Here is a 25,645-nt window from a genome sequence, read left to right on the forward strand (position 1 = left end):
TTCAATCTTCATAATCTGAGATTTATTCCTCACAAGGTACATGACACCATAATGTAAATGTAATTTTAAAAATATAAATTATACAATACATTTTGCTATTATCTCATGATTTTACTGTTTGAAAATTATGTGCCCGTAGGACACTGATCTAACTCATGATAACAGTAGCTTCTTGAGGGTTCTGTTGTTTGCAGCACTTTCATCTGCTCTTCAATCGTCTTCAACTCTGCCCGAACCGTTTCCATCTAAATTTAAAGGAGAAAGGTGAATGTAGAAAGAACTAATAGTAATATATGTTTAGCAAATCTTTAAAAAGAGTGAATAATGTATCCCTCTTGAGCCTCTTGAACTGGGTTGGCTGCCATTCAATAATCATGTTTCAGGGGCATTGATGCTTCCAGCCTTCCGAGTGAAATAGATTGGATGTCAGCCAAAAAGTTCATTCATGAAAGGTTAGAGACATTAACATTAGAATCCAACGTAAAAACACCTAAATGTAAACAATAAAGCTCTCGAGCAGGTGCCGATTTGGCCTTTTGCTGGACAAATGCTGGGGAGGAAAAAAATATTTTAATAGCTAAAATAGGCCATTTCAGTGGCTAAGCCATAATGAATTTGGATGTTGAAATTGCACTGAAGTGGTACTGATAATGCTTCGGCCATGTTAAGTAAGATGAAGTCAACTAATCCATCAATTAACGCAACCTAATAAATATGCTCGCTAGTTTAGTTGATTGCTTAAGATTTGTTGCTATAATTTAGAAATTCAGCGCTTAATCATTATAAGTGTTTGCAGCACTTCAAACCGATTTCAAATACTCAGAAACAACTCATGAAAATGACTTTACGGCAGGGACACTCAATACCTCAATTGTATCACCAAGATACTCTTGGTAGATTACACGACAATAAGATTTGGTCGGGTATTTTGGTTTCCTCAGCTCTTAACAATTTGGCATGTCTGCAGTAAGCTAGAGCATGAATCGGAAGTGGATTTTCACTCCTCTACCCGTCCTCTCCCACGCGTCGATATAACTTGCAATAGAGTCAAATGCGAGGTACATCAACATACATACAATATTTTTTCGCATATAAGCCGTATTTGTAACAAAAAAAATTGATGACTGAATCAAGGGTACGGCTTATATGTGCACAAATTAAATTTGACATGCACGAAACTGCAAGGTGACAAAGACGGAACGCGATAACGCAAGACAATGCGGCCGATACGGTCATTTATTTCAAAATTGAGAAACGATAAAGAGATAAAACGCTAAACAAAATGTATTTTGACGTCTATGATTGAAATTCAAGAAAAAAAACATATCTTGCATAAAACGAGAAAAAACTCACTTGGCCCTGCCCAGTGGTTCTTAACCTGGGTTCGATCAGAACCTCTGCCACGGAGGTCAAGACCCATCGACTCATCATGTCTATTCACGGCAACATGCCCCGCTTGACCATCACTGGCTGCAGATGATCACGTGACATTGCTTGGCCAATTAGTGCTGCGAGGAATTTATACAGTTGTGGTCAAAAGTTTACATACACTACAACTCTGATTCTTGCACCAATTCTGTCAAGAGGAGTGGTCAAAGATTCAACCAGAAGCTTCCCAGAAGCTTGTGGATGGCTACCAAAAACGCCTAATTGAAGTGAAAATGGCCAAGTGACATGTTACAGCAGATTTGATCACTTTTTTCTGTTCACCCATAATAAAGTCATAAAAGAACCAAACTTCATGAATGTTTTTGTGACAAAGAAGTATCTGTTCCAATCACTCTAACAGAGAAAAATCAGAGTTGTAGAAATAACTGGAAACTCAAGAGAGCCATGACATTATGTTCTTCACAAGTGTATGTAAACCTTTGACCACAACTGTATATCTTGAATTCTAAAAAAATCATATTTCATTTTATGCTAAAGTAGGGTTCGGTGAATGCGCATAGGAAACTGGTGGGGTTTGGTACCTCCAACAAGGTTAAGAACCACTGTGCCTGCCATTGATCACTCAGGGCGCCGCCATCTAAACTTTTACCAGTAGTTAAAAGTGCTCTGACTCACCAGACGCCAGTATCCTTGATACATGTGTTTGTAGTGTTTACCATGTCACCACATCTCAATAGTTGTTTAGGATTATTTAAGGTCTTGGAGTCAATCATTAAAATATCAGCCTTGATACCTGCGTAATGTTTCTCAAGCTATTATTGCATCCAGAGACTCGGACACACTCCTTTTTGAATTTGTCCACGTCCAGGCAAGACCCTTTTCGGAATGTGACATCCAGCAGACAATCCTTTCGATTCATACAGTATCTCAGAAATACTAGGTGCGAAGATTTTCCCCTCAAAGTAACATTTGTACTCCCTATTAAAACCATAAATATGGAGGTGAAAAGTGTGAACCGGGGCGTATTCTACGAGAGAAATTGTAAAATTCAACGATTTTAAGGCAATTTTAAGGGTACAATTTATACGAGGAGGCGGTCAATATGCGCGAACATACGGTAACTGCTGAGCTTTGTCGGTGACCCAGAAAAAAGTAGATCGCGGGAGATTGACCCCTTGAACAATAGATCTTGGAACACATTTTTAACACCCCTGCTTTACAGGATCTTTAAGTGTGATACCATTAGCCAAAAACTTACCTTACTCTCCATCTGTTTCCTAATGTGTGCTGGGACCTTAGTCGAGTAGTCTAGAGATTGGAATTTGGAGAGGCTCTTGTTCAGCTTGGACTCAAGCTTGCTTTTACGTTGGGTGAGCAGCGTCATTTGTATGTCAATCTTCATGGCACTCTGTGGTAATATATCAATAAACATTTAAAAAAATAAAAGTATTTATTTCATTCAGAAACTTGTTTCTCCTAAGTGAAAGATTAATAAAAGTCAATATTATTTCAATGCCTTTGGCAGTGGAGCTCAAAATTAATATCAGTCCTGTTTCTAATGTTCATCAAATATATCAAAAGCCTCTATTGTCATCGGTACCCGGACATTTCGCCAACAGACACTTCGTCGCCGGACACTTCGTCCCCGGACGTTTCGTCGAATGGACGCTTTGTCGCCGGACAGTTCATCGAACAGACATTTCGCCGCCGGACATTTCGTCGCCGGATTCGCTCGCTCTCAAAATTATAATCATGAGAGAGAGTTTTTACTTCAGATTGTTTAAAGGAACTTTGACATTAAAATAAAAGGCAATAAATAAAATTATGTGCAATGGCTTGTACGTACTGTTTGCATAGTCATCCGTAACTATCCTAACCTTAACCACTTACCTTAACCACTATCCACTAGCCCGTGCGTGTGCGGTCGTTTGGTCGCCGGTCTTTTGGTCGCCGTCTTTTGGTCGCCCGGAGCCAAACAACGGGCGACCAAAAGACCGGTGACCAAAAGACCGGCGACCAAAAGACTGGTGACCAAAAGACCGACGATCAGAAGACCGGCGATCAGAAGACCGGCGACAAAACAAGGTAAAACAACACGGTCTACGCATCAATAAAAGCCAACAATGGCCCTGAGCAGTTTCACTGAGCGGACGTGTGAGTGTATAAGAGTTTGTATGTACATGAGTTGTCCCCTTAGGAAGGTACGTCAGTCAGGGTCTTAACAAGTTCTCCAACAAAAAACAATAAAAGTCCGGGAAATTTGGAGCTTTTATTTAGCCTAATAATTAATAGTGCATTAAGTATGACTAAATAGTAATTCGCAGTGTCTATTTAGGGAATTTGAGCAACGATTTAGATGGTAATTATCAATTACCTTCCGGGCGACCAAAAGACCGGTGACCAAGAGATCGGCGACCAAAAGACCGGCGACCAATCGACCGTGTACTGAAAAATCACATTGTTTGATTTTTAAAGATTTTTTTCCAAATTAGAGTGGAGAATAAGTATTTGGTCACCTACAAACAAGCAAGATTTCTGGCTGTCAAAGAGTTCTAACTTCTTCTAATGAGGTCTAACGAGGTCTCCACTTGTTAACTGTATTAATAGTATCTGATAATCTCCCTCGATCTGCGGCTCCATGCAAGATCTCACTCCGTGGCATCAAAATGATAACAAGAACAGTGAGCAAAAATCCCAGAACCACATGGGGGGACATAGTAAATGACCTACAGAGAGCTGGGACCACAGTAACAAAGGCTACTATCAGTAACACAATGCGCTGCCAGACGTGTTCCCCTGCTGAAGCCATTACACATCCAGGCCTGTCTGTGGTTCGCTAGAGAGCATGTGGATGATCCAGACTGGGAGAATGTTTTTTGGTCAGAGGAAACCAAAATAGAACTTTTTGGTAGAAACACAGGTTCTCGTGTTTGGAGGAGAATGAATACTAAATTGCATCCGAAGAACACCATAACCGCTGTGAAGCATGGGGGTGAAAACATCATGCTTTGGGGCTGTTTTTCTGCAAAGGGACCAGGACGACTGATCTTTGTAAAGGAAAGAATGAATGGGCCCATGTATCGAGAGATTTTGATTAAGTGTACAGTAATACCTTGACAAACAGGTGTCCCAACATACAAGAAATTTGAGATACGAGGAAAATTCAGAGTAAATTTTTGCCTTGAGATACGCGACAAATTTGAGCTACGAGCATACGAGATGGTTCCCGATGCAGCCGTCCGGGTGGCTGATTATGCGAGAGGCTTATGAGAACAGCATCACTCTGTCTTTCTCGGTGCATCTCCCTCCCCTAAATATATATACATGCACCGGGCCATACAGGTTACATTTTTTACTGGAGATAGCGTGACAGAGTCTATAAACTGCAAAAAAGCCAGCGGAATCTACATGGGCTTGAAAGCAAAGGAAGCATCTGAAAAAGACACCAGCAGAACACTTCAAAGCAAGTCGTAGCTGGTTGAATAATTTTAAAAAACGAGCTGGAGTACACTCGGTTCTGAGGCATGGAGAAGCAGCAAGTTCCGACTCGAAAGCCGCGGTGGAATACATTAACATCTTTGCCTCAGTTATCACACAAGAAGGTTTACATTTAGTGTAACATAAGATTAAAACTTATTTTTAAGTGTGTGTATCTAAGTTCATTTAAGGGAAATATTAAAGTTTATGTTACGAGCACGTTGCCGTCCGTCAAGTCTCTATCCTGTCCTTTCTCTCTCTTTCTCGTCCGCGCACTAAGCTGTTACCGTCTGTCTGTATTGAATAATGTCACATTTTAGTATTGAAGATCATAACCACTAGATAGGTATTTGTTACTTTCTGAGTAGCTGGTGAATTAGAACAAATAAAAATATGTTTTTCCGTTGTAATATCCTGTATTTGGTGTTTTTTCAGAGGGTGGGAACGGATTAATTTGTATTTAGTTATTTACTATGGTCATGTGTGATGCGGGAGACTCGGCTCAAAGTCCATACAGCAGGCCACCGAACTGGACCCCGTCAATGCCAGATTGACATACGAGCTCAGTCCCGGAACGCATTAAGCTCGTATGTCAAGGTATTAATGTAGTTTGTTACTAATAATAGGAGTGATCCTACTTTGCGTTTTTTCGATTATCGCGGCCATGTCTGGTCGACATTATTTGCGATATATGAGGGATTACTGTTATATGAAAAATAGCAGAGGCTGTGTTATTTTCTGGGGTTGTTTTGACCTAACAAAAACAAAAAATTAAAGTATTCTAATGATTTTTAATTTAACTCGTTTTGAACATCTGTGAAAATATCCAGGAGCAGTGGGTAAAACTACAGAAAATTGCAGGAACATCTTTGGGAGGTATAGAAAATGTTTACTACTAATATTGAGTATGAATTCATGTGAAATGTGAGGCAACAAAGTATTATGTTTTAGATGCCATCATTTCTATATTTTCCTGCTTCATGAGATATAAGAAGCAGAATACTACCTGAAGAGGAAGGTGCAGCTGACATGTGAGGTCCACAACACCTACAAGGCAGCCTTTGGGTGGGGCAGCGGAAGAGACATGAGAGAGAGGTTCTTCAGGACAGTAGATGTTGATGCGGGAGACTCGGCTCAAAGTCCATACAGCAGAACCAAAGTGAAGGAGAGTCTGCGACTGATTTGGTGAACATACCACCCACACTGAAATACATATAGAAGTCAAACCTTATAAATACAAGGACACTACATGTTTCCAAAACATCTGAATGTAGCTACAAATAATATTTTAGGATCAAATATCGTCAATTGATCAATTATTAATATCATAAACTAATTACAAAGGAAGGCTTACTTTCAGGCTTTTCTTTGGTCAAACCACATTGTGCCCTAAGGGATCGTGCCACTCTGATCACTTTCTGAACCAAAAGGAAACCATGTTCCTCTTCTGGGAAATGCCAGTGTTTCTAGCAGGATGGAAATAACAAAATAAATATACAAGCTGTCTATAATGTCTATAGAATCCTGAATAATTTACAAACAACACATTTATTTTCTCCAACAATGTCTTTTTCAGATTATAACTATGATACTTGTTTTTATAAGCCTAATAACAGAAAGCATACATGATATTATTTTAAGGTTGGCGGTGTTGTAATGTTTGCATTGCGGATGTACAGTAATCCCTCGAATTTCGCAGATAAATTAGAGCCGACATGGCCGCGATAATCGAAAAACCACAAAATAGGAGCACCCCCATTATTACTGCAGTACTACATGTTTTAACGCCTATACAAAAATACAAGTACACAAACAATTATCAAGAAGTGCATTTATTAAATATTACAGTTATAAGCATATGAAAAGACTGTAATGTATTCATATCTAAATATAATCTATATATTAAAAAAATGTCCAGGTCTTAAAGGGCAGCCCCCTTTCAGCGAGGTACAGTTTCACATTCGGGATGAAACAGTTTAAGAACCAGTCCATTGTGAGGGCTTTCGTGATCCAGGGTTTCCGATTGCTCATCCAGTAGACAGGCACCAAGGTTTTGTTCTTATTTTTTAAACCATGAGGACAGCAGCATTCCCACACATGATGATGATCCGCAGTTGATCTTTGTATACTAAGAATGTCTGGGAAGGCATCCTCTTCCAAAAAGACCAGTCACATCCATCTCAAAAACCATTCTCTTGAATTATGTGAGGGAATTGTGGTTATGATGTTTAATGGTACTAAAATTACACGGATTTTGTGGAAGGGAGAGAGAGGGACAGAGAGAAAGAAAGAGAGAGCAAGTGAGACTTTTGGCACAGACACACTCAAAAATAAATTTCATCTAACCTTACACTAAACTTACTTCTCATTTTGTTTTAAATTTTTATACCTTTCTTCTCCCGGGTTGGCTCTATTTGCCCCGCCCCCACCCTGACTTTCAGCTGCAGTTTTTAAAAGGAACCTATCGAGGGTTGTTTACTTGTCTTCCTTTCAAAATATTCCGCAAATGATGCACACAAGTGTCCTCACAATAGGATAACGCACAACCACTTGCCAATGGGAAGTAGCATACTCCTCTCGTATTGGCGAGCAAACTCTGCCACGTGTGCACCATTATGCACTGACTAACAGGGGAAAAAACACTGAAAAATCGCAACGCTCCGCCCAGTGCTCATAGAGACATTTACACGAGGGAGTTGAGCACCATGAAGACAGTTTGTTGACCTCATCTCTGTAAGACGACTCATCCCCTCCTGAGATGAGTCCGACTACAGTGGTGTCATCGGCAAATTTGATGATGGAGTTAGACTGGTGGGTTGGTGTACAGTCGTATGTGTACAGGGAGTACAGAAGAGGACTCAGTACACAGCCTTGAGGGGAGCCAGTGCTCAGTGTAATGGAGGAAGAGAGGTGGGGACCAAGTCTAACAGTTTGTGGTCGGTTGGTTAAGAAGTTCTTTATCCAGCAGCAGATGGAAGAGGTTAGTCCAAGGTGGAAGAGTTTGTCAGCCAGAATGTCTGGTTTTATAGTGTTGAAGGCTGAGCTATAGTCAATGAAAAGCATCCTCACATAATTCCCATGGTGTTCCAGGTGGCTCAGTGCTGTGTGTAGAGCAATGGCGATAGCATCCTCAGTGGACCTGTTTGCTCTATAAGCAAACTGGTGAGGGTCAACTGAGGGAGGGAGTGTATTCCTGATATGGCGGGCTACCAACTTTTCAAAGCACTTCATGATCACAGGCGTGAGTGCAACAGGCCTATAATCATTCAGGCTGTCAATGGTTGGCTTTTTGGGGACAGGGATAATGGTGGCAGATTTCAGGCAGGATGGAATGATGGATTGCTGCAGGGAACAATTGAATTTTTTGTGAAAACTCCAGCCAGCTGGTCAGCACAGGCTTTGAGCACCTTCCCAGGTACTTCGTCAGGGCCAGCAGCCTTCCTGGTGTTCACAGACCGCATTACCAGTCTCACTTCCTGTTCCTGAAACTTCAGTGTATTGCTGCAGGGTGGTGGTGGGGGTGTTGAGACTGGGTCTGATTTGTCAGTCTCAAAGCGGGCAAAGAAACGGTTCAGTTCCTCCGCTAGTGAGGCATCTGCGTTAACAGACATTATTGTTATTGTAATTGGTAATATGTCGTATTCCCTGCCACATCTTCATTGGGTTATTTTCTGTGAAGTGCTCCTCAATTTTCTTTGTATATGCTGCCCTGGCCTTTTTAATGTCTCTTTTCAGCTCTGCTCTGGCAGCGCTGTATTGTATTTTGTCCCCTGATCTGAAGGCAGTGTTACGGCATTTGATGAGTGCATGTGTCTCCTTGGTCATCCAGGGTTTTTGGTAAGGAAAAACCCGTATCCGTTTATTAAGAGTGACGTTGTCCATGCAGTTTTTGATGTAGGAAAGTACAGTGTCTGTGTAGTCCTGGAGGTTGTCGTGTTCGAAAAGTTCCCAGTTGGTGCGGGAAAAACAGTCCTGCAGCTGAGAAAGAGTGTCCTCGGCCCAAGTTTTTATTATCTTTATTTGTGGCCTTGTTAGCCTCCGGAGTGGAGTGTATGCGGGGGTGAGGGATAGGCAGAGGTGATCTGAAGGGTTTTATATCGATGTCAAATGCTTACTGTGTACAATATGAACAAGCTGCCTGTCAGGCAGAACAATCTAGCGGGGCTGATTAGACACCCTAACGAGCTGCATTTGGACCGTGGGTCTTATGTTTGACATCCTAGTTATATGAGAGAATGGATGGTCAAGAAGATGTAGTGGTGGTGGTACCAGATCAGAAGAGCGGGGGTAAGGCTGAAGACAAAGGCTCCTCTGGGCTACAGTTTCAGGTCTGAATGGCTGGAGTCTCTGCCACAGTTCTTCAGTAAGGAATGGCATGATGGGCGAGAGGAGGGCCAAAGACAGAGATACGCAGTGATAGAGGACAACACTTGCTGTTGGTCTCACTTTGCCACCAGACTTCAAGACACCAGTTACTTCGTTTTGTTGAAGTAGCATAGGTTTCACACTCTCCTAAAAAACAAACAAAGTTTTTTAGGGACTTTAGTCCATTTGCAGTCAATATAAATATTTTCTTGAATGTTTCATAGCAGAATGTATTGTAATCATAATACTAAGAATTTTGATTATGCAGGCATTTATGTTTGTGTTCACACAAAGTTCACCTGATTGGTTAGCAATATTTTTGCAGTTACGTAGGCGAAATGTAACCAATATGTGACTTTCTCACCATATAGACATCACACAGGTTGTGTACCCAGAAGGAGTACAAAGCAGCAGTGACGGAGTGCAGCTCATATTCCTCAAATGCCTTCTCCACTTGTGCTACTGTCCTGTATAGTCGGGAGCAAATCCATCGATCCATACTGGTCAAATGAGATGTCTAATGAAGAGAAATGGAAAAAGTAGAAAAGCATGTAGCATGTACCGTATTTTCACACCTATAGGACGCACCGCCTGAAAGGGTGCCGTCGAGGTTGCGGGTGTATTTTCAGTTTTTTTGTCAATACAAAAGGCGTTTTGTTTTTAAGGATGCACTACAATGGTTGTGGTAGCATGACACACACGTTAGCATGCAAGCTAGCTTTTGTTTTAAATATGGATATGGAATAGGAGCAAACTGAGTTTGATTTTATTTTATTGACGTAATGTGTATTCATATAGATCAAAGTATTCAAACATCTACAAATTTGTCAAAGTCCTCATCTTCTGTATCCGACAAAGAGTTCAGCCAAGTGGGTAAGTTCGGCAACAATGCTGGGTCCCATCTCAATGTCAGGGTCAGAGTTGTCGCCGTGAGGTTTCGTAATAGTGATTCCAGCTTTAACAAAAGTTCAAACTACAGTGCTTGCCGGCACTTTGGCCCAGGCATCAGCAATCCATTCTAAATCGTCACGTAACTTGTGCGACGCTGCCTGCCCCTCTTTGTACGTAGGGTTAAAAACTCTACGAGCGCACAGAAGTCAACTGCCTCGTCACTCGTCTGGGATGTTTTGAATGGATTTGCCGTAATGCTTGGAATACACGGGGAGGCTATATTTAGGGTGAACGTCCGCTGGGTTGATCGCAATAAGTAGCATGTCGGCAATAAATTAAACCAATCATTCAAGCAGTCTGGGTCATACAAAATTTTGAATTTAGTGCATTAACAAGGTGCACCGACTGATTGGGTGCCCCGCCCATTTTAGAGAAAATTTTAATACTTTTAAGTGCACTCTATAGGTGTGAAAATACGATATGGATACGACCGCTAAGGGGATAAGCCAAAAGTCAAATGTTGAAATGATCAATGCATAACTAGAGCACCCTCTTACGGTTCGTTGTAAAAATAACGTGAAACCCTCTAAGCTGCGCGCGTGCGCAATTGCGCACTACTCTCATCTTCTCCGCGCAGCAGCAATCATATGGAGAGCACAAAATAAAAAGCAAACGTTTTTTTTCTCCCCCTTTCCCCATGATGGCGCCGTTTACGCGGCAGCCAGTGGCAGTAGCTCTGTCCACTCTTATGTTTTTCGTGTTTTACAGTCCTTCTCTCTTTTTTAATTACATTTTAATATTTCTTAATACATTCCTTTTTACTTTACTATGCAAATAGAAGAACAAGCGGTGAAATCGGGTGAGAACTGTCTAAATCTGCTGTGTGTGTGGTTGTGCTCGTGCGTGTGTGTGTGTCTAGTATGTGTGATCGTTTTTCTTCAACCTACGCAATGGACTATAAATGGAAATTAGCCCTCGGGTACAATCTTACATATATATGTTCATTAACATGAATATAAATATGTTCATTAATATGTGCTATCCCTTATTAAATAAATCAAAGCCAAATATTGCATATAAATGGAAATTTGACTATCTCAAGTGACACGTTCAGCAGAAAAGTCATTTGAACGAGAATGAGAAGTGAGAAGGACAGATGTGTAAAATAAGGTAAAATTTAAGTCGGATTTGTGCATATTCTAATGGAATTTATGAAGATGTTTTATTCATAGATATTTTTTCATTCATTTTCTGAACCGCTTTATCCACTTTATCGCTCACGGGGGGTGCTGGAGCCTATCCCTGCTGACTTTGGGCCAGGGGCGGGGGACACCCTGTATCGGTGGCCAGCCGATCGCAGGGCACAAGGAGACGGACAGTCATGCACACTCAGACCCATGCCTAGGGGCAATTTTAGAGTGTCCAATCAGCCTACAATGCATCTTTTTGGGATGTGGGAGGAAAACGGAGTACTCAGAGAAAACCCACGCAGGAACCACTCATCCGCCGGGCCACCCATTCATAGATATTAATCATTACATTTTATTAATACTAAATCATTTATGTGTAGTAGACATGCACCTGCTTATGGCAGGTGTGATACTGGTGTGTGCCCATAGCGAGCAATGATGATGTTGCTCACACTGGTACTCAGTGTGCTCAGGGAGGTTGTCTTTCTGCCCAGACAAAAAAAATTAGAGGGAACATTGTTGCTGACACAAACGAAATTTAAACAGTACATTTTACTTGCGGTCAGCAATGCTTTAGGTTTCATTGAATTTGCAAAGCTGATTGTACCTCCTCCAGGGTCCCCATTGGTGTAGTGTTGTCACCCAGCACGCCGAAAGTAAATCTCAATGTCTGCCATATTTTATTACAGAAATGTCTGGAGTTCATGACCCGAGAGATTGATAGACTGATGTCTTCTCCTGAAATGAAGGCAAAAAAGAATAAAAGATCCATATTATACATCACTGAGAAAAATAGACAATTACTTCTTTTGTATAAGTGTCTTTAAAATACAAACCTTGAGAAAAAAAGTGACATCACCAGTGTTGTTGGATGTTCACAGCTTGTGGTACGACATGCTCGTGGTACGACGAAAATTACGATCGAATAATTCACCCGAGATACGATCAAAATTTCAAGATGCGACCAAGCCAGGTGGCCATGACATTAGAGGCTGTTTATCATTGTAGCGCACTGTCTTTTTTGCCGCATCTCTTTCGTGTATAACTGATATCTACGAGGACTGAACGATTTATTCAGACGAGTTTCGACCAGGAAACGCACCACGTGGGCAAAAAGAGGGCTTTCTGGGTAATGAAGTATACTCGTACTCTGTCGTGCGGCATGGTGAGGCATCGAGTGCAGACAAAGAGGCAGCAGAAGGAGTTATAAAAAATTCGAACAACTTGTGGAAGATGGGTAAGTTCCACAGCAAGTTTTTAATTGCGACAAGACTAAACTATTTTGGAAGAAAATGCCCCGAAGCACATTCATCACAGCTGGGGAGAAGGAAATGCTCGGACACAAGCCCATGAAGGATTACAATACTTGCTCTCTGTAGTCATGCCAGTGGAGATTGCAAGAATAAGCCCCGGCTAGTGTACCACTTGGAAAACCCCTGAGCCTTCAAAGCTCCTGAAGGAGAAATTTAACGTCATGTGGAGGGCCAATGCCAAGGCCTAGATTTTTAGTTGAGTGGGTAAAATTTTGTTATTTTTAGAAAAGAATAACCTACCCCTCAAGCGTCTGTTGATTATCGGCAATGCCCCCATACACCAACCTGGCCGCGAAGATGAAACCTTGAAGGTCTATATATTTTTCAAATTAAGACTAATGTAGCATTTGGACTACATAAACTACCTCTATTAATTAGCCACACAGACCCACTGTTTTGCAATTTTTCAGGATCAATTGAGCCCATTGATGTAACCCCACTTAAATTACTCTAGACTCGTCCTATGGGGCATGTGGGAAGATGGCTTGCTGTGAGACTTCCTGACTAGAGGATGGAAGGGCACTTATGCGTTGGTTTGTTTTAACCCTGTCTCAGCAGGAAATCGACCATGTATTTCTTGACTCTTGCCGAGGTGCCCTTGAACATGTTAGTAAACACCTTTTGTACACTCGAGGCTTTCGCGTGTGCCGTTTGCATTTTCTAGGTGGATTCAACAAAAAAAGGAGACCAAACGCTTGAAGTTACTTAAAAGGATATTAAGAGAGACAACAATCACTCACCCAACATATTGTGAGAGCAAAGGGCAAATCTCAAAGCATCAGTCCCACACTGAGGGATCCCTAAAGGAAAGTCTTTCCTCTGTCGGAAGCACAGTGAGTAGTTAAAAACAGGAGAATATGATCACAACACAAAATAAGAAAGGGGACACAAATAAGGGAGATCTGACCTGAGCGTCCATGGCAACCATTTGCTCTCTGGGGTCAAGGTTTCCCTCCTTAATTTTTTGTTGGAGCCTCTGAAAGGAAAACAATAATTGTGGGCAGAACTTTTTTATTGGTTGTCCTGCTTCCACACATTATTATTCACACCCTTCTTTAAAGGAAAAACTCTGCAGTTACAGTAATACCTTAAAACATATAGGTGGCCTTTTTGAAAGTGATAATAAATATATCAGAAATGTATTTGAGCTGTTTTCCTTTTCAACGAATGACTAAAACATAATTGAAAGACTGAGATAATAATAGAACAATTTTTTGTCATTGTTCCACACCTCCAAGGAGACTCCATTTATAACATCCAAAGGGTCGATAACATTTCCCAAGGATTTACTCATTTTTCTACCATGTTTATCTCTCACGAGAGAATGAAGCAGAACCTTAGATTCAAGAAGAGGAAAGAATAAATATTGTGATTAGAACAAACAATTAAAAGCAATAAACATACGGTTTTTATTTGACTTATTTACCTGTTTAAATGGCAACTGGCCTGTCAGCTCTGTACCTAGCATTACCATCCTCGCTACCCAAAAGAAGATTAGATCACTGCCTGTCTCCAGGATGGAATTTGGGTAGAAGCACTGAAAATCTCTAGTCTGCAGAAGACAGCTGTGGTTATAGTCTTAAACACCAATGATTACCTCGATCAATTACTACATACTGCTGAAGGTGATGAGTACCTGTTGAGGCCAACCCAGCATGGCAAAAGGAAACAGTGCAGAAGAGAACCAGGTATCTAGAACATCAGAGTCTGACCAATGCAACAAGCAGAAAGAACTATGATTGGATCCTTCAACACTGGAAAGATAACTGCAACATGAATACCATTTAAAAAAGTATACATAAATGAAAGCACAATGTTAAATTGAGACAAACAATGTTATGATGATGTTATTTGGGTCAGCAAAAATTACAAAAAATGTTATAAGTATCTGCCAATTTTTGAACAGCGCACAATGAGGTAATAGCTTTTAAAAAGTGTGTACCCTGGGTTAAAACGATGTCCTCTGGTTTCTGTCGATATTTGAGAGCAGCTCTGTGACGAGCATCATCCTCGTCAATTCCCCATATCCACCGGTCCTAACAAAATAAAAACAATTATATTTCTATGACTGACTGTGTTTCCAAACCATTTTAATATTATTAAACACTATCAGGCGGCCCGGTGGCGAGCATTTAGCACCTCGGCATCACAGTTCTGAGATTGAGGGTTCAATCCTAAATTCAGATCTTCCTGTGTGGAGTTTGTATATTCTTCCCAGGCTTGCATGGGTTTTCTCCAGGTACTCTGGTTTGCTCCAACATCTCAAACACATGTACGGTAGGCTAGTTGAATGCGCTAAATTGCTCCTAGGTATGAGTGTGAGCGTGAATGGTTGTCCATCTCTTTCTGCCCTGAAATTGGCTGGACACCGATTCAGGGTTTCCCTTGCCTGTAGTTAGCTAGGATAGGCTCCAGCACCCCTGCGACCCTTGTGAGGATAAGCGGTTCAGAAAATAAATGAATATATATATATACATACCATATTGGCCTGAGTATAAGACGACCCTCTCTTTTCCATGACTCAATTTTGAAAAAACGTTTTGAACATAGAATTAAATTTTAAACACAAAATAATGACAGCACATCTAAAACAAGTGACTATAAAAAATATGCGAGAGAAAAAGTATGTTATTTTGCCACATTCAAATAATGCAAAAACTATCACACCTTAATATCTGGCGGGAGTGGTTAGCGCATTGGCCTCAGAGCTCTGGGGTCCTGGGTTCAAATCCAGGTCATGCCCACCTGTGTGGAGTTTGCGTGTTCTCCCCGGGCCTGCGTGGGTTTCCTCCGGGTACTCCGGTTTCCTTCCACATTCCAAAAACATGCATGGTAGGCTGATTGGACACTCTAAATTGCCCCTAGGTATGGGTGTGAGTGTGCATGGTTGTCCGTCTCCTTGTGCCCTGCCATCAGCTGGCCACCGATTCAGGGTGCCCCCGCCTCTGGCCTGGAGTCAGCTGGGATAGGTTCCAGCACCCCCTGCTACCCTAATGAGGATAAACCGGTTCAGAAAATGAGATGAGATCTTAATATCTGAACATATAAATATGTAACTAAAGTGCAATCACATTTGTAAATGAATGGCTACTGGTTTTGGAAATACACACACATACACTGTCTAAAGTTATGATGCAAATGACAAAAATCAGCTTTTTAAGAAAACTAATGTATCTTTTCAAACAAAAACATTCATGCATTATTGTCAACCAGTGGTGTGCCGTCAGGGCCTTCAGGGCCTTCTCTGCTGACCTAAGAAATATCTGAATCACAGACTGATGTTAATTATATTTTGTCCATGAATACTTATTGAATGATTCCAAATTGTCTGTCAGCTTCCTTTCATTGCTTTCTCCCTGGTTGCACTGCTTCCAGATGTGTGTTTTTATATTGAAGCATTTAACCAATCACATTTCAGCCATTATTTGTTGCCAGGGTCAGAAATCTGCCTCAAGGCCTTCACAATCAGTTCTGCAGGCTCTGCTGCATAAAACAAGCGTCGATAAAACTGTTGCTTTAACCAATCAGAATTCGATTTGGCGACACCAAGGCCTTCTCGCAGGCGTAGGGATATGTCATTGCCTTCTCGCAGGCGTAGGGATACATCATCGCTTTCACCAACTATGATTGGCTAGTGATAGAGTAGGCGGGACAAAGCCAGAGTGAGCCAGCCAGAGATCGCAAACTCCACCCACAATGGCCGACGGAGGAAAATAAATGGATTTGGTTGCAGATTTGCTGACAAAGCCATTTTCCAGATGGTCTTTTCCAGAAAAAAATGGACATCATTAAGAGAGGGTGGTCAACTCCAAAGCTAGCAAGCCTGTTACAACCGGGAAAAGGGTTTGTCCGCCACTTTCAGTTCGCTAACTACGAGCGCTACCCCTGGCTCACGGGCTCTGAGGAACACTGCAAATTGTATTGCTGGGAGTGCTTGTTATTTGCCACTGATCGACATGGTGTTTGGAGCAACACTGGATTTGGAAATTTGACTTGTTTAACTAAAGCAGCAACGAGACAACAAAGGCATTGTTGGACACTTACAAGCAACGGTGCTCTCCAAAATTTTGGGGGAAACTCGAGTGGAATTACACTTCAGCGAGCAAGTGCGCAGGGAAACGGAGTGCCACAACGAAAAGGTAAAGAGAAGTAGGGATATCTTAAAATGTTTGATAGACTGTGTAAACTTTCATTTCGGGGACACGATGAAAGCGCTGCATCCCCAAACAAAGGAAATTATGTGGAACTTCTTTCTCTCATTCCTGAGAGAAACAAGGATTTACATTACCACCTGTCCACTAATAAAGTGTTTAGTGGCACGTCGGGCAAAATACAAAACAACCTGATCACTGCTATTGCTGAAGTGATGGAGGAAGAGATCAGAAGGGAAATAAAAGTACTGTTTGTCTCTGTAATGGTGAATGAGTCTGTGCGGTGTGCTGATGGATTTAAAGCACAGCTGGATGATTTTGAATTTTGTTTTTTGCTTCACACATTTAATGGCATTTTTGAGCATTCAGACATGCTTTTTTTCAATACTACAGAACAACAAACTGGATGTACAGTTCTGTCTTGCAAGAGTAAAGGAGTTTTGTGACACAGTTGAGCGCGAGAGGAGCCGATATGAGGAAATCTACGAGGCCACTGAACGCAGTGCGAGTGCTCCAAGCGCACGAAGAGGTCAAGCGCAAGATTCTCGCGCGCACTACCACCAACTCCCCGACAGGAGTCTGGACAATATTATTTGCCAGACGCAGACCAGATTTCAAGAATACAAAAGACTGATGTTTCTCTCCCTCCTCGACGCGCAGAAGTTTCGGGAATACCAGAAAACTTTCCCACATGCAGCCTTCTCCATCTTAACACAGAGCCACGGTGTTAGGGTTATTAGTCTTACATTATTATATATTTGCTTGCAATGAAGAACGCTTTCCCTTAATTCTGCACTGACTAATGCAAAAAACACGGAAAAAATGCAACGTATCTCAAGGTAAATATTTGCTCAAAATACACTCGTATGTCAAGGTACTACTGTGTGTGTGTATATATATATATATATATATATATATATATAATATCTATATATCTATATATATATACAAAGTACTATTTAAAAAAATGACAACTGTGATTTACAGTCTGAAAAATATGACGTACTGTGTATATATATATATATATATATATATATATATATATCAGTGGCGGGCCGTCAGGGCCTTTAAGGCCTTCTCTGCTGGCCTAAGAAATATCTGAATCATATTATATTTTGTCCATCAATACGTACTTATTATTCCAAATGGTCTGTTAGCTTCCTTTCATTGCTTTTCCCCCTAGTTGCACTGCTTCCAGATGTGTGTTTTCATATTGAAGCATTTAACCAATCACATTTCAGCCATTATTTGTTGCCAGATCAGATCTGCCTCAAAGCCTGCACAATCAGTTCTTGCGGGCTCTGCTGCATTAAACTAGACTGTTGCTTTTAACCAATCAGATTTCGAGTTGGCAACCCCACAATGATTTTTCATAGGCGTTAGCATTTTGCTGGCTGGGACATGTCATTGCTTTCACAAACTATGATTGGCTAGTAGGCGGGCCAAAGCAGTACCGAGCCAGCCGAGATCGCAAACTCCACCCACTATGGCCGACAGAAGCAAAAACAAATAGATTCTGTTTGCTCACAAAGCTATTTTTCAGACGGACTTTTTCAGGAAAAAAATGGACATCATTAAGAAAGGGCGGTCAACTCCGAAGCTAGCAAGCCTGTTACAGCCGGGAAAATGGTGTGTGGGGCACTTTCAGCGCGCTAACTTAGCTCCATAAGCAAATAGTATATTGTTGTGTTGATTAAAAGCTATTTTCAAAAAGGACTAATTTCAAAAAGGAGTAAAATTACAAATATGGCTATATTCCTAAATAATATTTCAATTGTGGGCCAAGTTCTGATATCTGAAAAGCTCCAGTGTTTGTATTTAATCACAAAATGCTGCTAGGAAGTGGATTTTACCCCAGTTTAATTTTTGGCGTTTCACCATTGACGTCCATCGCTGTCTTTTCCCGGGAAAAATCACCCCCCTGGCCTGGTTGTAATGTCTCAAAAGCTCCAGTATTTGTATTCAATCAATAAATGATGCTAGGAAGTGGATTTTATCAAATTTTAGTGCATTTTTTTGTCATTTCACATATGGACGTATCGACGTTCATCGCTGTCTTTTTATCGGGGAAATGATACACCGGGCCCGGTTCTGATGTCTAAAAAGCTCCAGTATTTGTATTTAATCAATAAATGCTGTTTTTGGCTGGATTTTACCCCATTTTTGGGCAATGTTTGCCCGTACGCCATTGACGTTCATCGCTGTCTTTTCCCGGGAAAATCACCCCCTGGCCTGGTTTTAATGTCTGAAAAGCTCCAGTATTAGTATTTAATCATGAAATGCTGCTAGGAAGTGGATTTTACGCCATTTTTGTGCATTAATTTATTGATTATTTTTTATGTGTCGCAGCTGTAGCTGCAGTAGAGGTTTTATAGCCATAAAATAGTTTTTGAGGGTTGGATTGATACGTTGAAGGCGCTACCGGAAAATGCACCGCCCGCCACTGATATATATATATATATATATATATATATATATATATATATATATATATATATATATATATATTTACACAGTACTATTTTAAAAAAAACGACGTCTGTGATTTACAGTCTGAAAAATATGACGGTATACATGTGGGGACATGCCAGTGTCAGTAATCTGAAATAAACAGAAAGTGACCCACAAATGCTTCAAAATCTACATGAAGTGACTCAGAAATGACTCGAAATCACCAAAAATTAAGACTATTGAGGCCCAAAGATTTCCCATCTGTTTCAAGTGGGAGGGACAGCAGTAAATAAACAAACGTACATTCCGTGCCACCCTCCATGTTCAAATGGAGTAAAACTCTACTGGTGATGAACACTTTTTACAGCAGAAAGATAAAAACAGCCTGTTTTTCCTATTTATTAGTTGTATTTTAGAATGTATTAGAATTATCTCTTGATCTGTGTATCGATAATTGTTGCATCGCCATAAGAGGTAATAGTCATCATGACCCTTTTTTCGCAAATCGTATTATGAGGTAGCCAGATATACATTTTCATGCAATATGACCACTGTGACAGCAAAACCCAACCTCGTGTTCATCAGTCGAATTAGGAAACTCCACTCTGTAAGCAGGAATCTGATGCCCCCACCACAGCTGCCTGGAAATGCACCAATCACTGTAAAGCAAACAGAGCTGCATTGTTCACTCCTATACCAAGAAACAAAAGGCAGAATCATCACAAGAATTCATTGTGGAACAATGGGTTACACACAGCAACCTTTTAGATGTTTTTTAACTGCCTCACTTGATTTTATCACTGCAATTCAAAGGGCTTACTTGATGTTGGATAACCAGTTCCTCCACGTTTTGGTGTAAAAGTGAGGGATGAATTCTAGCTCAGAATCCTCAACAGCCTGACAATTAAAAAATGGAGTCGGACTGAGTAATTCAGCTGTCACCAATCACAAAAACATCACCTACAGAACTTACCTTTACAGCTTTTTGAGCCATTCCATGACAGCGAACAAACCATTGCTTCTTCAGAAGCGGTTCAATGACATCTCCTGATCGGCTGAGATGTGGAAAGTTATTTGAACAACATTCATCCAAAGAATATGAATCACATACCTCGGCCAAATGCTCCTCTTATTAGTGATTCCAATTCCCCTTATTAAGCGATAATAAACCGTACACATACAACGGGGCACGTTTGCTCACATAGGGCGCACTTAAAAGTATAAAATTTTCCCCAAAGTAGACAGACGGTGCACCTTTTGTATGCACTAAATTCAAGATTCTGTACATGTCGCTGTATGGCGTTGACAGCTTGACTGTCTGGGTACACTGCTTGCTGACGCGCTATATAGTGAAAAGGCAGAAGTGACTGATGCGCGTGCACATTTGCTCAAAGCATGACAACATTCGCAATCGACGATGATGTTTTCGTCTGTGACCGATACTAGTGACCGATACGATACGGATTAGAGGTGAAAAGGGTAAGTAAGACGAGATCGGTTTCTCAAAAATACTTAATTTTTTAAAAACATTTTTTCCCGTACAGAAGTTGTTATATGGCGTGCACAATTTGAAATGATAAAAAACGTATTAAATAGGGAAAAAACGTATAAGTTGACAGTTATGGAATCAGTAGAGTAATCCCTCGATTATCGCGGCTTCACTACATTGCGTTTTTTTTCCTGTGGGAATTTTTGGGGGGTTAATTAAATTTTTTTTGTAAGTCCGTAAAAATGTGAAAATCGAGGCTGACACTCGCAAGCGGAAGCCACTCCCCTGTCCTGCGCTTGCTACTAGAACTCATATATATATATATATATATATATATATATATATATATATATATATATATATATATATATATATATATATATATATATATATATATATATATATATATATATATATATATATATATATATATATATAATTTCATAATAAGTAGGTGACCCTACTTCGCGTTTTTTAGTTTATTGCGGCCAGGTCTGGTCTACATTAACCGCGATAATCGAGGGATTACTGTGTGCTGCTTTAGTGTCCAATCTAACTTGTTCAATTTGGTGAGCCCTAAAGACTTATTACAATACTGTTAACAATATCATGCATCTTTCTGCACCCTTTTTTTGACTTAGAGTAGGATTTTTATCCACAGATTTTTCTGAGTATCAAGATTTAATCTGCGGCAAAATAAGACCAAACATGTTCATGTAGAGAAAGACTTATGGACAGTAACTTGTTTCATCACAAAATATACATTTTATTATTTGATTTCGATAACTGCATCTGCCAAAGTCAATTAGGATAAAAAGATGAGAAACATAGTGGTCCTTCTACCATTGAATGCTTCTACATGCGAAATGTTCAGGTTACGAAACACTTTCATATGCAAATTACAGTTCCCAGACATGTAATGCTGGCCAATTTACGATAGATCAAGCAAAGCACAGGTGCACATACAGTTGTTGTACCAATACGTAAATGCATTTCCTGAATCCCGAATTTTATTTGGAAATTGTCCCAGTAACATTGCAGCCTGCTTTACTTCTACTTGTAGTCTCCCACAAAAACAACAACTCTATTTTGACTGTCTTTTGTCTTCACGGAGTTCTTTATTTAAAATTATTGGTGCAAATGAAATGAATAATTGGTCCCTATTATTCATCGAAAAACAAGATAAGAAAGTGGTGTGTGGTTGACTTATATTATAAGGCAATACAGCCGGCCTTAACCTACTAGCATTGCTACGCTATTGAAGCAGAAGGAAGCATTAAAAACAACGATGCTAAGCTGTTTTGGATTCATAATTTGAAGTTGTTTAGATGAGTGTTTATGTGCATGTGTTCGTGTGCTAGTGTTAGCTTAGTACTTACTGTACTGTACTAATGCAAAAAAATGCTTTTGCATTCTTCTTATTCATTTTAATACATAAATAAATAATTTTCTTATAATTTCCTTTCATATTGTCTGTTTCTCACATCTTTCTTACAAAAGTGGTACACTTTTTGATCATTTTAAAGGGTTTAGGTGGTAATTTTTTTAAGGACCGTGGGACGAATTACAGAATTTACTGCTATACTTACAAAAAAAATCCAAGTTACAAATTTTTTTGGGGAACCAATTAATTTTGTAAGTAGAGATACAACTGTACTTTTACAGAATTTACTGCTATACTTACAAAAAAAATCTGAGTTACAAAATTTTGGGGGGAACCAATTAATTTTGTAAGTAGAGATACGACTACTTTGATATAGCAGTGTTTAAAAGAGTTGGTCTTGGGTGCCACCCTCTGGACGTAGATGACAGGCCCACTTGCCACTCACCTAAATCGCAACATCTACGCAGCATAGCCTCATTGACACCTAGTTACAGTCAAGGCCGCAGTACCATCACCCCATTCCCTGCATCCGATATTTTTTTCTTTGTAAATTGTCATTCTGGAGTTGGTTTCCTATTATCTCTGAACACCTCGCTGGCCTCCCATTCGCAGCGGCTCTATGAACACGCTAGCGTGCTGTAGAAGCTAGTCAGTCTCGCAGAGGCGCCATCGCATAAAATAGTAAGTAGAGAGTGCTATGTATTCCAATTTATACTATCACTTTTTTTCCCCAGGATGGCGGCGCATGAGCATGCAGCAACTTTAAGCTATCCCTAATTGTGCACTCTTTTCATGTTTTATGTGTGTCTTTTCGCACGTTCTTCCAGCAGGAAATTATGGTTTCTAGCGACAGCATTCCGGAAGGGATAGGGATAGCGGGGCCTCCATGGATTGTTATCAGGTCTGGCCGGCAAAGGAGGCGATGTTGGGAGAGAAAACAGAAGCAAGGCTGTAGAGCGGGTCTGTTGGCTAAACTCAAAAACAGCCACTAAAACCACCGCTGCCAAGCATCACCTCTCCAACGTCAGATCAATTGTAAACAAGATGGATGATTTGGAATTACAGCTCGATGCATGCTAATGATCACAGAGATGTGGCTACATCCACAAATACCCGACACAACGGTGCAGCTAGCAGGCTGCACGCTACTAAGATTGGACAGGACTAGCGACTCGGGGGGGAAAAATAGGCAGTGGGGTTTGCATCTACGTGAATGAGGGATGATGTAACAATAGCAGTGCTCTGGATAAACTCTGTTCCCCAGACCTCAGGTCGATGAGAAACAGACCCTTCTTTTTGCCCAAAGAGCTAGCCGTCGTTATAACCACAGCTGTCTCCATCCCACCGGACGCTAATATAAGGATCATAACAGCCAAAACAAACAAACACAAGGACAGTTTCTTCCCAAGAGCCATCACCATACTCAGTTCTGGGGTCCTCTTGTGTTGAGTTTGCATGTTCTCCCCTGGCTTGTATGGGTTTTCCCCGGGAACACTAGTTTTCTCCTACATTCCAAAAACATGCATAGTAGGCTGGTTGAAAACTCTAAATTGCCCCTAGGTAGGAGTGTGAATGTGAATGTGGCCAGGTTACCCTTGGAAAAGAGATCTTGATGTCAACGGGTTCTATGTGGTTAAATAAGGTTAAAACCGGTCAAAAACCCTTTGAATTCATTCACATTGATTATGTTTCTTGTTTGTATTATCACTCAAATTACGTATGTAGAATCCCTTGAATTTCGCGGATAAGGTAGACCAGACATGGCCGCGATAATAAAAAAAACGCGATGTAGGATCACCCCTATTATTACTACTCCCATACTACGTAGCAATGTCACTTTTTTCAGTCAGTGTCATCATGTCTCCTTTTTTCTTGAGCTCATTGGATGCCTTGGATGGCCCAGGACGCTTCGGAGGGATTTTCAACGGTGATTCAAAATCCAAACAAATCTGGTATAGACTCGGCACAGTCTTTGCCCACAGGTGATGTGAGCGATGCGAAATGTCATAGGAAGCAAACAGAAAAGGGCAATACTGTGATCCTTCTTCACTTCGCGGTTTCACTACATGGCAGATTTTTTCTGAGGCATATAGAAAAAGTTCATCAAAATGTTTAAATCTACGCTGAAAATCGCAATCGGAAGTCAGATGAAAAATGGCGGTGAAAAATGGTGGAAGTCAGGGCACCACTTTATCTCTAAATGCTGAAGAAGGAATACACAATAGAGAGAGACTGGGCACGCCAAATATCACATATACAGTGCCTAGATGCATTACCGTATTCACTTGCATATAAGCCGCTTTTGTCGGAAAAAAGAATGATGACTGAATCGAGGGTACGGCTCATAAGCGCATAAAAACACGCAATAAAATGGCACGGAGGATGATATTCTGTGGCAGGACAATGAAGGAAAAGACAGAGAGGAAGACACAGAAGATACAAACACAGCAGGTACAGAAACAGATATAGAGGTATATGATCATGAGAAAGCCAGATGGAATGATGATAATGTACAGTAGCGAATTGAAGACTGGAATAAATTGTTTGGCGAATCAGACGATGACGAGGAAAATGATTTTGAAGGTTTAGCTGCATGATTGTACATTTGTGTTTATGAAATAAAACAAAATTCCACTTTGATTTATTTATTTATTTATTTTTTCTTGTTTGCAGTAGTATGAACCATCGAAATAATCGAGATATTTCGACATTAGAAGCAATATAGCCGCAACATCTAAACTTCTGGTAAGAAAATTGTCTTTTCTGTCATTAGAAAGCATCAGGTTCTTGTCAAGATAGACTTATTTCTTTTTTCAAATTGATTATATGGATATATGTCTATAGAGTATATACAGTCGTACTTCTACTTACGAAATTATTGGTTCATAACTTTTTTCGTAACTTGAAAATTTTGTAGGTAGAGGTGCACATTATATGTAAATTCTCTGATTCGCTCCATAGTCTAAACATAAATACAAACTAAACCCTTTAAAATTGGTCAGTGTCCCAGTTTTTTATGAAAGATGCTCACAACTTTCATACTTTGTAAGTTGTGCCCTACGCTGCTGAAATAGTTCCGTCTGTGGCCGTTACACTGGGAGATGTAATACCCGTGTTTGTCCGCCAGATGGCGGCAAGAGCCCATTCTACCAGGGCTAATAGCCGTACACTTTGTAGTACATTTTAGACTTTTACGTGTCCTGTGTGTGTGTGTGTGTGTGAGGAAAATATGTGCTGCGTTGCATTTGTACCTTTTTTAAATCGCTTAATAAGGGGAATTGCAATCATTAATAAGGGGAGCATCTAGCCGAGATGGACAGGTATGTAAGAGAGAATCTTGAAACATGGATAGGGGTTGTTGTGAGAGCCAATTGAATTGAAATGAATGCTCTTATTGTCATTATATGAGATAGAATGAGAGCGATGAAATGAGAGCCCAGTAGAGGGTAGTGGTGTTCTAAAGGGAGAATCAATGCATCCGCACCAGCATTAAGATGGATTTATGCAGTAGATACGGCCGTGAAGCTGGCATGACGATAGGACGT

At 40.5% G+C, this 25,645-nt stretch overlaps 1 protein-coding gene across 1 annotated transcript in view; it reads right to left on the reverse strand.

The window, feature by feature from the left end:
- The window catches only part of vars2 (valyl-tRNA synthetase 2, mitochondrial), a 62,952-nt gene continuing 37,307 nt past the window's right edge, over window positions 1-25,645 (reverse strand). Inside the window, exons 14-29 of the mRNA XM_077591370.1 lie at window positions 20,201-20,282; window positions 20,048-20,124; window positions 19,799-19,886; window positions 14,568-14,661; window positions 14,262-14,332; window positions 14,052-14,177; window positions 13,857-13,961; window positions 13,533-13,601; window positions 13,366-13,444; window positions 11,920-12,050; window positions 9,596-9,748; window positions 9,136-9,378; window positions 6,221-6,332; window positions 5,873-6,069; window positions 2,648-2,797; window positions 1-245 (exon numbers count right to left, since the gene is read on the reverse strand). Of these exons, the coding sequence (XP_077447496.1) occupies window positions 126-245; window positions 2,648-2,797; window positions 5,873-6,069; window positions 6,221-6,332; window positions 9,136-9,378; window positions 9,596-9,748; window positions 11,920-12,050; window positions 13,366-13,444; window positions 13,533-13,601; window positions 13,857-13,961; window positions 14,052-14,177; window positions 14,262-14,332; window positions 14,568-14,661; window positions 19,799-19,886; window positions 20,048-20,124; window positions 20,201-20,282 (1,897 nt within the window). The 3' untranslated portion in view covers window positions 1-125. The remainder of the gene's footprint in view (window positions 246-2,647; window positions 2,798-5,872; window positions 6,070-6,220; window positions 6,333-9,135; window positions 9,379-9,595; window positions 9,749-11,919; window positions 12,051-13,365; window positions 13,445-13,532; window positions 13,602-13,856; window positions 13,962-14,051; window positions 14,178-14,261; window positions 14,333-14,567; window positions 14,662-19,798; window positions 19,887-20,047; window positions 20,125-20,200; window positions 20,283-25,645) is intronic.

This window comes from Stigmatopora argus, chromosome 21 (genome assembly GCF_051989625.1).
Source record: "Stigmatopora argus isolate UIUO_Sarg chromosome 21, RoL_Sarg_1.0, whole genome shotgun sequence".
Classification (NCBI taxonomy): domain Eukaryota; kingdom Metazoa; phylum Chordata; class Actinopteri; order Syngnathiformes; family Syngnathidae; genus Stigmatopora; species Stigmatopora argus.